The sequence below is a fragment of the Cucurbita moschata genome, unplaced genomic scaffold (assembly GCF_002738365.1).
Source record: "Cucurbita moschata cultivar Rifu unplaced genomic scaffold, Cmos_1.0 Cmo_Scf00053, whole genome shotgun sequence".
NCBI classification, from domain to species: domain Eukaryota; kingdom Viridiplantae; phylum Streptophyta; class Magnoliopsida; order Cucurbitales; family Cucurbitaceae; genus Cucurbita; species Cucurbita moschata.
The window spans coordinates 818,365-831,526 of record NW_019268569.1 but is presented as its reverse complement, the minus strand read 5'-3'; the positions used below and the strand labels follow the sequence as shown (position 1 = coordinate 831,526).

General features: G+C 39.2%; 1 protein-coding gene across 1 annotated transcript; it reads left to right on the top strand.

Annotated features, from left to right (window-relative positions):
* The first annotated feature begins 1,396 nt into the window (after nt 1-1,396).
* LOC111436295 (protein CURVATURE THYLAKOID 1B, chloroplastic) lies at nt 1,397-2,768 on the top strand. The gene is made up of 6 exons (XM_023074025.1): nt 1,397-1,754; nt 1,838-1,950; nt 2,041-2,127; nt 2,197-2,259; nt 2,340-2,377; nt 2,458-2,768. The coding sequence occupies exons 1-6, from the start codon at nt 1,586-1,588 to the stop codon at nt 2,513-2,515; spliced, it is 528 nt and encodes a 175-aa protein (XP_022929793.1). The 5' UTR covers nt 1,397-1,585; the 3' UTR covers nt 2,516-2,768.
* Nucleotides 2,769-13,162: the final 10,394 nt, after the last annotated feature.

Sequence of the window (13,162 nt, the reverse complement as noted above, 5' to 3'; positions counted from 1 at the left end):
CCTTGCGGGAGGAAGAAGATGATGACATGGGCGGTTCAGTTGAACCGGCCACGTCATCCCAAAATTCTGTACTTCCTTAGTTTTTCATCAAATTGGACCCTGTTTTGGCTGACTCTCTCAAAATTATCAATGGTTCTAGAAACTAGACTCACTAAGGAAACTATCAAGGAAAATTTGGAGGAAATTGAGTACGAGAAGCTCAAGAAACAAGGCCCCAAACACCGGACAAGAGGTAGGTAGTCATCTTAAACATTTTTTAAGAAATACTTGTAGGAATCGCTGACTATATATCTGTGTTTAAATTACTATATTATATCCCTTTTTAGGAAATGTTCATGCACACATGATTATGCTCTTATAAGAAACTATTACAGGTCGGCCAACTAACCTCTAATCTTGAACTCGACTCAATTGTTTAAAAGTCCATATAATATCTTTAGAATTTATTTTGATTCACGAGTACTTTTGTTAATGAACCAACTCTGATCGATAGGGGTTCGCCATAGTACCTTTATGAGTTGACAAAACTATGACTAAACCATGAATTTTTATAAACCTTATGAGAACCTATGAGTGCATTGTGGGTCCGGTTAGGGAGTCTCCAACTACTCCCTAATCCGAAACTTGTTCAAATGATCAAGAACTACATAGGTAGATGAGTATTTATTAGATTAAAGCTCGCAACCTCTTTTATTAATTTTGCATTATGAGGTCTATTAGGGAGAGACCATCTAACTCCCTACTAAAGACTTCGAGAACAATGTTTATATTGGTATGATGAGAACTATTAATTGGAATCGACGCCAAGGTCACACCTCGAGGACCTATAAGATATAGGTCTATAATGATGAAGATAAATAAAACGAGTAGAATATCTAATCAAGATACATTAGAATTATAAGAACAAACTCTATTATAAAGAAGAGCTAAAAGAATTAAATCTTAAGAACGGATTATCCATGAAACTTTCTTTATTCATATCACAACATTTGGTAACCATGTACCTCATTAAGAAGTACGTCTACAACAGATGCATTATACTAAGCTCCAAAGAAACAGTAGGTATCACTAAAATATGAGTACCGAAGACTGTGACCAAATAGTCTACTCATCAAAACAACGATAAAATCAATCTATATTAAGAGGGTTCTAGTGTCAGTCGATATAAGGTACGTGCATTCAAGATATATACTTTTTAACCTATTTTTAGTTTATCCAAGTTTTTATGGAAGAGAGAGAGAGATAGAGAGAAAAAGTATTTAGTCAGCGTAGATAGACATTCATGGGCAGCCCTAAACCCTTTTATCCAATCAAACACCTTAAAATCCCTATCCAATTCAATCCTCTCTCATAACTCACTCACACAACATTATCCAAATTGATAACGAAATCAGTGGTTCTCCATCTTCAAGCTCAGACACCCACCTCCATCTCCACATTCCCATCTCTAAATTATCAAAAAAATTTAAAAAAACCCCAACAAAAACTTGAAAATTACCCCCAAAAACAAATAAACCAACAACAAATCTTCACTTTCCATTCTAGAGGAAGCTCTTAGCTTGTTCTTGTGACATTTTGAGTGGCAATGGCTTCTTCTTCTTCCTCTACATTCGCTCTCTCTTCCTCCTCCACCCTCCTCGACTCCAAGGCCCCTCGACAATCCGCTTCGCCGTCATCCACCGTGCCGCTCCCTACTCTCCCGTCACCGCCTCCTCCGTCGACCCAAATCCGCTCTTGGAAATCCACTGCCTATTGTGAGAATTATGATGCACATTCTTTAAGTTCATAGTAAATTTAATCTCTTACCCCTAGTCTTAAAAATTTTCTTCTTTTTCAGGTCGGAAGATCGCTCGCAATGTGATGGCCATGGCGACCGGAGAAGTCCCGGCTGAAGTAGCCACCGCGGAGATGGCGGAGCTGCCGGAAATCATAAAAAAAGTTCAAGAAGCTGTATGCCAAAGAAAAAAAAATTTGAACTTTTAGTTTTTTTCTTACTATTTTTTCAATTTCTTTACAATTGGGTTGACTTTTGTTTGTCAGTGGGATAAGGTTGACGATAAGTATGCAGTCAGCTCACTTGCAGTGTCTGGTTTTGTTGCCCTTTGGGCCTCCGCCGGCGTTGTCTCGGTGAGCCTCTTTTTCCCTTTTTTCAAATCAATTTATGGTTATTTATTTATTTTTTATTTTTGGCTTCAGGCAATTGATAGGCTTCCACTAATTCCTGGACTGCTTGAGCTTGTGGGCATTGGCTACACTGGGGTAAGTGAAATTAAGGGTATTTCGTATAATTTAGTTTCATGATTTCAAAATTTATATCTGGTAATGAAATTCTTCTGCAGTGGTTTGCATACAAGAATCTGATTTTCAGACCAGACAGGTGAGTTCTTACATACCATGATGTTTGGTTTTTTTGTTACTTTTATTATGGTGTTGTTTACATTTGATGGATTTTTGCAGGGAAGCTTTGTTGCAGAAACTAAGGGAAACTTACAATGAGGTAATAGGGAGCAGCTAAAGAAGATGTGTTGGAAGAGGGATTTAATGCTGTGTGGCTAATAAGAGTTCAAATTATGGTGTTCTTTTCAAGAAAAATGATCTTTATTGCAGCTTGATTGGCAAGTATATTTGCTGAAAATGTAACTTCTTTCCCTCCTTTTCCTATTTCTTTTGTAATTGTTAGCTAAATCAATCCCAATGTGTACTTTATGCTTTTGTTACTCTTAAAATACTGTTAACTTATTGCAATTCTAAACCATGTTTGGAACCTATGCTTGGCTGCAGGTGTAATGACGAGTTTCTAGACTTAGATCGACCAATCATGATTAGAAATAGGTTTTGTAACGACCCTGTTTTTCTTTTGAAATAAGATCACTGCTACATGCATGTTATGGTTACGAAGCGTGAAAAATTGTTTAAAAATAATTTAGTCTGAATATTGTCATGGACTTATATGCACGTGCATCTCAAACAAAATCTAAAGGAAATAATATGATAGGAAATAGAAAAATAACATCTATCAAAATTTTGAGATAGAATGCTCCATGTCCTACTCCAACATGGATTCTACAACTTAAATGCGAGAAAAGTATCTTATATGGGCTCTCCATAATGTCTCGGTCATATATTTTCAATTGTGCGGTGTCATGATCTTGACACTCATGACAAGTCTTAAGAGTAACTAAAGCCCCATTCACATTTTTTGCCCGATTTCGTGGCTTCTTTAAAACTTATGCGAGGTTTTCCTTCGACAATTTGACACCAACTCTTGTGGAATTTAAGCTTGTTCGGCTATACATGTCGCCGGTGCATACATGTTCAGTTGTATAGGACTCTAACCGACTTGCCTCTACATTAGACCAAGTTGTTCGACTCAACCTTGCTTCTACTTTATGTCAAGTCTCTCATAATCCAACATTGCATCTCATCATCGTCTGAGTTCCCAACAACATTACCCATGTATCTGGTGTCATCCCATGTCTTGACACAGCTCGACCATCTTGACTTTCTCGGATATGTATATTGAGAACTGACCCATGTATTGATCATATTAGCAAGACATCTTGAACATCCATCCATGTGGGTTATATCGAGACTCAAACCCTCCCATGTCCATGCCATGTCATTTACGAGCACCGTACCAGATAACGGGTGTATATACCAACCTCCGACACTTGAGCTAGGACACAATGTCTGCACACTCGTGCTATCCAATATTGTCCTTGAAAATTCCTTTTCAAAGGAAGTTCCTCGAAACACTCATCTCGCAAAACTTACCCACATTGTGACACACGTACGTACCACGTGGTACCTCACTTGGGCCACAAGGCCCAAGGGTGGTGGAGAGTTGATACCATGTCTCCACCTATGGTACATTCTAAGTCATTTTTGGTCGGACAGAGGTAGACATGATTTTGACGAATGAACATATGGTCTTGTGGAGCGTCCATCCGATGTTCGATTGACACCCAATTTGACAAGCTTTTGTCTTTTATATGGATAGACTTAACTCCAAAGCTGCATATCCAAACTCCTAGAACTTCGACTTTTGAGGTTAAGGGTTGGGGCCCTACTTGACTTTTATCAAGCCTATCGTTGTCCCTCTTATCTAGTTGTTGCCTCCATCTTTGCTAATGCCTCATCCTTGTTTCAATGTACACTTTATATGGTGTGTTGGATTATGCACATCCTCCTCGGTCGTATCATGACATTTGTTTTTCTTAGCCTTCACGTAGTTGGATTGATGCCACTTGAAGATCATCGTTTTGTCTATCTCTACGTGAGGGTCACAATCTACTCTTTTCATAGTATGGTTGTGATACATAACCTCCTTAGTTAATGTCATCATCGGTACATGAGAGCCTTGGCTTTACCTATAAAATATTATTTGTGGTTTTAGTATTTAAAAATACAGTGAATGATTTCACAGATGGGATTGAGAAACGCAATCACATGCAACATGGTTCATGTGGAACCTACTTTTCATGACGATATTTTTAGGGTAAGGTTGGATACAATACTTCTCTACACATGGTCCACGCACGATTGCATCAACTCACTAGGTGAGCTCATATATGTAAATCCTAGGCTTGATCATGGGCTAGTGCATGCTTACATTCCTAAAAACCAATAAAAAGAAAGAAGCATGCATCTCATGGTATATGCATTTGTACAAAACATATTGGGAAGTAACTCATGCTCGTGATATACAACATGCATGAGGTCCCGCATTTTAAATCACGGTATATGGTTATGATGCATATCATATTACCATAATTTTATTGACCTCCCTGTGAGACATACATATGTAGGTGTGGCATATCATTTATACTTATCATACATGGTTCATCAAGTGTATTATAGGGCATAACGTGAATATATTATCATAATGTACATAGATCTTGGAAGTACATGCATTACATAAAGTTCATAAGCATATCATAATACAAGAATTAACACGTAGTGAGCCATATAGTATGTTCTAATGATTCAACATACAATTATCTAACCTAGCCTGCAACTCACTTACTTGTAGGTCTAAGTTGAAGTCATTAAATCTATGGGTCGACATTCCTGTGATGCCCAACCCTCCAAGGTTATCCAAATTAGCCCCATATTTTAAATTGGCTAAATAAGCGCCTTGTTTGTTGAATATAGCCCACGATCAAAATATGTTGAAACAAACAACTGAAACAGGAAGAACAATTAGAGGAGAAAAAGCTTTTGAATAGAGTAATCTTAAGCACTTATATTTTTCAATTCTCTTTGTAATTGTTTAAAGAGTATACATCTATTAAGTATTTATAGTGGAGAAATCATCGACTAGTTTTATAAACTTTATGCTCAAGTTAAAAGCCACTAACCATCTTTCTAATTAAACCACTAAACTTGGTTCACAAGTTGGCAACTACTAACAGTTCTCCTAAAGTTGCTCCATAGGCTAATAACTCATTTTACTAAGTCTACTAACAACTCTCCTCAAGTTACTCCATAAGTTACTAACTTATTCCACCAAGTCAAGTTTACTGGCTCACCATCTCTCCCATAAACTTGACTTTGTTCAAGATTCTTCACTCCCAGGAACTCTCGCATCTCTGCAAACTTAAACCTTGCTAGGGTCTAGGTTAGAATATCCACACGTCACTCTCTAGAACATAAGAACTCCACAACAATTTTTCTTTTTGTGACACACTCACAAATGAAGTGGAAGCTAGTGTCAACGTGTATGCTGCGTCCATGAAATACCAGATTCTTCATTAGTGCAATCGCAAATTTGTTGTCAATGTAGAAAGTTACCCGCTTTAGTTCATTCCTAGTCACTTCGCTCAGCAAATTTCTCAGCCATGATGCTTGGCACCATGTCGCAGTTGCTACCATGAACTTGGCCTCACAGGAAGATAGTGTCATAGTTCGCTACTTCTAAGATTGCCAAGAGATCCATTTTTCGTTGAGATAAAACACCATTCTTGTAGTGCTTTTTCTATCATCAATGCCTCTGACTAAATCACTATCAATAAAACCGACTAGTTCTTTAGAATCTTGCCCCCTTTGATACTTCAGTCCGTAGCTTGTGGTTTCCTTCACATAACAGAGAATGTGCTTACCCGAATGATGATGAATCGTAGTGAGCTTTCCATGTACCTACTTTTCCAACAACATATGAAAGGTCCGGACGAGTATGAGTCAAGTACCTCAGGCTTCTAATGACACGTCTATACTTAGTGGGATTCACCAAGTTTCCTTCAACATCTTTCTCGAGTTGTAACTTTGCTTCTATGGGATACTTGGTAAGGTTGCACTTTGCTATTTTAAATTGCTCCAATAGCTTCTTAGCATAGGTCGATTACTTAGCATGAAGCAATCTTTTCTTTAGTCCACTTCAATTTCGAGGTAGTACGTGAGTAGCCCGAGATTAGTCATCTCAAATTCTTTCATCATTTGCTGTTTGAACTCTTTTACATCTTCCACACTATTACCAGTGATGATCAAGTAATCAACGTACACTCCAACTATGAGTGTTTAACTCCATTATTTCTTGTATACACTGCTTGCTCTTGCGAGCACTTCATGAAGTTTAGACTCTTTAAGCTCTTGTCTAGACATATGTTCCACCTCCTTGGTGCTTGCTGTAAATCATAAAGGGTCTTTGCCAACTTGTACACTTTTTGCTCTTTGATTTTGATGATAAACGCCTCTAGTTTGGCAACATATAGTTCTTGGAGGTCACCATTTAGGAACCCTTATTTTATTAAAATAAACTTAAAAATGCTAAATGTTAATTTTAGGTAATTTGTTAGGAAAGTTAATTTGAAAATTCAGGTGAAAGAAAAGGCCCATACCTTTGTAGGAATCATGGTAAGTTTATGGGTTCTCTGTTAAAATAAACTTAAAAGTGCTAAAGGTTAATTTTAGGTAATTTGTTAAGAAAGTTAATTTGAAAAGTAGGGTGAAAAGAAAAGGCCAGAAAATGATGGTAGGTTTATCCGTGCTCTCTCATATCTATTGTTAGTGTCAGGGAAGTTATAAATACCTAATCTTTCTATTGTAAAGTCAGAGCAAAAGAGAGCAAGAGTGAAAAGAAATATAGCGCAATAGAAAACGATTTTTGATAAAATCAGTAGTCTTTGTCTCCTTGTCTCTCCCCTCTCGACATCTCCTTCACAAATACGCAGAGTAGTATTTTCACAAAGTGGTATCGGAGCGTTTTATCGTTAGTGTGTGTGAGATTTACTTCACAGATTAGTGAGTCTTATTTTAACAAATTGGTATCAGAGCCGATGGCGAATGTGATGGGTCAAATGCCGCTACCGCGACTAACGAAGATTAACTACGAGAATTGGAGCATCCAAATGAAAGCTTTTCTCGATTCTCAAGAAGCAAGGGAGGTGTTCGAAGAAGGTTTCGAAGAACCAAAAGATACCACGGGTTATACGGTGGCACAAAACAAGGCGTTAAAAGAATTGTGATCAAAGGATAAGGCGGCATTATACATGTTGTTCCGGGCCGTTGATGAGTCGGGCTTTGAGAAGATTGTCAGGGCAACTACTTCAAAAGAAGCGTGGGACACTTTAGAAAAGATGTTCAAAGAAACTGACCGAGTCAAGCAAGTGCATCTCCAAAATCTTCGTGGCGAGTTGTTGAGCATGAAAATGAAGGAGTCATAAACTATATCTGACTACATCACATGTGTTCAGACTGTGGTAAACCAACTAAATCGAAACAGAGAAATGTTACTCGAGATGCGAGTTGTGGAGAAGATCTTGAGGTCATTAACCAACAACTTCGAGGATGTTATAGGTGCATTAGAAGAGTCAAAGGACCTAGCGACGTTCATGGTCGATGAGCTTGCCGGTTCTCTCGAGGCACATGAGCAACATAAGAAAAAGAAGGAAGAAACACTCGATCAAGCACTTCAAACCTAGGCATCAATAAAAGATTAAAAGATACTCTACTCTCAAAATTTTCAAGGTAGAGATCGTGGAAGTTGCGAAAATGGTCGAGGTGGTCAAGGCAGCAGAAATGAAGGACATTATAAGGAAAAGAGACAGGCGAGCCAAGCAAATTGGCGTGCAAGAGGACGTAGTCAAGGATATTATTCTAACATTAAGTGCTATAAATGTCAAAAGTATGGTCACTATGCGAATGATTGTAACTCCGACAAATGTTACAATTGTAGTAGAATTAGGCATGTTGCAAAAGATTGTCAAGCCGGAAAAAGGTGGATGGAGCAACCAACATAGCCTTGGAAGACGTGATAAATGAAGGTCTTCTCTTGATGGATCAAAATGAAAACAACATAAACAACGATACTCTGTGGTACCTCGACTCAGGGGCAAGCAATCATATGTGTGGTCACGAGTACCTATTCAAAGAGATGCAAAAGATTGAAGATGGTCATGTGTCATTTCGAGATGCGTCAAAGGTGGAGGTCAAAGGCCAAGGTACGATACATTTCTTGCACAAGGATGGTTTAATAGAGTCAATCCAAGATGTTTATTACATATCAAACCTCAAGACCAACATACTGAGTATAGGGCAACTCACAAAGAAAGGTTACTCGATATTCTTAAAAGCTCGCCTGCTACACATGAAGGATAAGCAAGGGCGTTTGGTTGCTCGAGTTGAGATAGGAAGAAATCAGATGTACAAATTGAATTTAAGAAGCATACGAGAAAAGTGTTTGCGAGTCGATGTTGCGAGTCGATGTAAAAGACAAGGCATCACAGTGGCATCTTCGCTTTGGTCACCTACACCATGGCGGCCTAAAGGAGTTAGCGAAGAAGAATATGGTGCATGGGCTACCCAACATGAACTTTGGAGAAAAATTTTGTGAAGAATGTGTGCTCAGCAAGCATGTGAGAACCTCAATTCAAAAGAAGGCTGATTTTTTTGCTAAACAACCTCTCGAGTTGATCCATACAGATATATGTGGACCAATTACCCCTGAGTTTTTCAGGGGAAAGAGGTATTTCATTTCCTTTATCAATGATTTACTCACGAAAAACTTGGGCTTCCTTTCTGAAAGAAAAATCCGAGGCATTCGAGGTGTTCAAAAAGTTCAAAGTGATTGATGTCCAAGTGATGAATCTCCCACCCGTGTTGAGATGTAAGGGCAAGAATCAACCTTACAGTGTCCAGTCTAGCTACATGTGTGAAAACCTCCTCAAAATCAACTCATTATCGTTGCACGTATTCCTTCCCCATGAGTCTTACTTTATGCTTGATGACATTTCCTTCGCTATTCTTCTTCAACTTAAACACCCACTTCAAACCAATGGGTTTGTGTCCGGGCAGTAAGTTAGTTAGTGCCCACGTCTTGTTCTTCCCAATGGCTCCAAGCTCTTTTTGCATGGCCACTTGCCACATCGTCTCAGTTGCTACCTCATGGTAGGATTTCGACACTTCGGCCGAGAGCAATACTAACTCGTCGGAATCGAATACTTCTTCAAGTGTATCCGCATAAATTTCAACTAGAGAACAAAACTTTTTTGGTCCATCGTCTGTTGTGGATCCTCTTATTCTCTCACTTGAGCTCTCTTGTTCCAGAGAATCCATCACACCTTTTGGTGTCATCAATGATGACAAATATTTGTTGGTGTCACTGTCAGTGCACTTTCTAGGTCTGTCGTGTCTCCCTCTTCAAGGTAGTGAATTCTATAATAGCCTATATGTCTTGGTCCCATCTTCTACGCCAAAGTACACCATCTTTTAGCTTATGTCATCAAGTTTTTTTGAATTATTGCTTTGCAGTCTTAATATGTGTTGTACAAACGAAGACTCTTAGATACTCAAAGTGAGGTATCTTGCTAAACTATGCTTCGTAGGGGATGCGAGTGTCAAATTCTTTGTCGGTAAATGGTTTAGAAGATAAACTGCATGTCGTACCTTGCCCCAAAAAATCATCGGGACTTGCATTCTCAGTTAGATAAATGTCTGTGCTTTTTTTTTATTTAGATTATTCATGTTTTCCTTAAAATTAGTTAGTTGAATCTTGTTTTTAAGCAATCTAAATTGACCCATGTAGGATGAAATAACATATTTTTAGCTGGCCATTTTGGCCATCTTTATGCCCAATATTTGTTGGCCACGGGTAGAATTGCTATTTAAATATGTCAATCAAATGAGAAACATTTGTACCATGTTTCAGCGAAAACAAATCCCAAAGATTTCGTTCTCTTCCTCCTTTAGTTATTTTCTTGCGCTTCCTTTTCTTCTTACAACAATTTTCTTCTGTTGTTTTTCCTCCGTCAAAGGATTTCCACACAAATCTGCATGAATTAGTTGTAGTGGTCACTTAGCACAAAAACTGGTTTAAACGGGTCTCTAATAGTATCTTGTACAGGTGGTAATGCAACCATTTTACCTTCATCAAGGTTCCATTTCTGTTGAACATCTTGAGGAACGAGCCAGCTAACTTCACTCTGCTTCCTTTTTCTGTCATCTGACCAAGATTGATAATATTATCTTTCAAGCTTGGGATATAATATACCTTGGTCAGTCAAATGGATCCTTTGCCTTGGATCAATATAATTGATCCATCGCCAAACTTCACGTTTCCAATGAGCTTCTCATCAAGCTCCATGAACTTTTTTCAATCTTCGGTCATGTGGTTGCTTGCTTCATTGTCAAGGTACCACATGCTAGTCTCCACTCAGTCTTCTCCTTTTGCGAGAAGGTTTACCATTGTTTACTTCTGACAATCTCGAGGAAATTGTCGACAGAATAAAAATGGCCAAAGGACATTTGTTGGAAGAAAAATACCGAAAGACTAACAGAGAGAGAAAGTGTGCGCGGAAGACTTGATAAATTGTTATTTTCATTCCGTTGACATATTTAAATAACCATCCTATCCTAAAATTAGCAATAGTGGCACAAATCTTGCACCCAAAGTTGGCCCAAATGGCTAGCTAAAAATACGCTCTTCGAGCGTTTAATTCAAATATCCAAAAACAAAAAAATAACTAAGTTAAAGGAAACGTGTGAATAACCTAAATAAGGAAAAAGCATAGCTTTTATCTAACAATCTTCTCCTAAAAGTTGTGGTATATCTACCTTATTATTTGAACTCCGATCTTTGAGCGTAGTTCTTCAAATTTTACCCACGCTAGGGACTTGGTGAAATTGTCTCCAAGCTGTTCCTCTGTTCGAATGAAATCAATCTTGATGAGCCCCCGATCTGCACATTCTCGGATGTAGTGGAACCTGATTTCTATGTGCTTGCTCCGATCGTGCAAAACTGAATTTTTGATCAGGGAGATCGTAACTTTGTTGTCCACGTATAGCATTGGTGGATCGCCTTCTCTTCCAATGAGTTCTTCCATCAGTCGCGCAAGCCAGACACCCTATGTTGCCGCCGTCGAAGTGGCGATGTATTCTGCTTCGCATGAAGACAAAACAACTACCTTTTGTTTTGTTGATTGCCAGCAGATCGCGCCTCCTGAGAGGAAGTAAATCATCTCGCTGGTGCTCTTACGATCATCAACGTCACCGGCCATGTCACTATCACTGTAGTCGACCAGCTCAAGCTTCTCCTTTCCTCTCCCTGCGCAGTATCTCACACCCCAGCCTCTGGTTCCAGCCACATAGCGCAGGATGCGCATGACAGCCACAAGATGCTTCTCCATAGGTGCTTCCATGAATCTACTCACGTATCCAACGAAATAAGCAAAGTCAGGTCGTGTGTTTACCAGATAGCGCAGGTTCCCGACAATGCTGCGGTAATTGGTGGCATCGACTGCTGTCGTAGTGGCGGTCTTCCTTAGCTGGAGCCGGGCCTCCAATGACGTCCATGTAGGGTTACTGTCTGCAAGCCATCTTGTGCCCAAATGGCTAGCAAAAAATATGCTCTTCCATTATACGGGGAGCGTTAATTCAGATATCCAAAAACAAAAAAAAAACAACTAACTAAGTTTAAGGAAACATGTGAATAACCTAAATAAGGAAAAACCATAGCTTTTATCTAACAACCATAACCTTCTCTTCGTTGAGCATCAACAAGTTGGATGTCTTCTCAGCCAACATCAATGTGGGCTCTTGATCCTGCGAGTGTTGCTTCCTCATCGCGCTTCTTCTTGTGACACTCTACCACATAATACCCATATTTTCCACAAGAGTAACATTTGATCATATTCTTGTTCTTCAGAGGTTGGCATTGTCATGGGTTTGTGAGGTGTTGTCATGGCCTCCTTTACTACCATGCCCTCGGCTGCGACCGCGCCCACACCCACCATCTCTACTACTTCCTTGTTGTGGCTGCCATGTCCATTCGTACTTGAAGAGGAAGTGTCGGCCGCATCTCTCCTTTTTCGTCCGTGTGAGCCACTCCTCATGTGTGAGTAAAAGGTGTTTCTCATCCTCTTTTTCTTCGTAACCACGAAGTCTCTTCATGAACTTTAAGATGACCAACAACCTCCTCAACTGACATGTGCTTAAGGTCATCGAACTGCTCGATGGAGGTAACAATCTGCATGAATCTTGGGAGAACAGCTCGAAGAAACTTTTTGATGACGGAGATCTCCTTCACCATGTCGCCTAATGAACAGATGTCGATGACGATCATTGTCAACTTCATGAAAAAGTAGTCTATTGACTCGCTGTCTTTCATGCAGATAGCCTCGAACTCACTCTTCAAGGTCTGCATCTTTGCTTCCTTAGCATATTCCACAACCACATGCATAGTTTGCAGTGTCTACCAGACTGCCTTTGTCGAGTCCTTCTCTGATAACATGAGAAGAACATCCTCCAGAACTGCTTGGTAGATGGCAGCAAAAGTCATCTTGTCCTTACGCTCCTCAATGTCACCATGCTCGATAAAGTCCCACACCTTATGCCTGTAAGTTGACACGCATCTTTATGGACCATGCTGCATAGTTACTCCTCATGAGTAATGGGTTTTGGAGTGTTACACTTCCCTCCTTTCCTCTCTTTATCTTCGTCATATCTTCTCCAGTGCTTTCTATGGTGACGACATTTATTTCGGCATCCGAACTCTGATGCCAAATGTTGGATATAACTTGAGGGGAGAGAGTTTTTGAATAGAGGAACCTTAACCACTTATACTTTTCAAGTCTCTGTTATTATTTAGAGAGCATACATCTAATGAATATTTATAACGGAGAAAGCAATAACTAGTTTTCTAAACTTTTTCTTCAAGTTAAAAGACCAC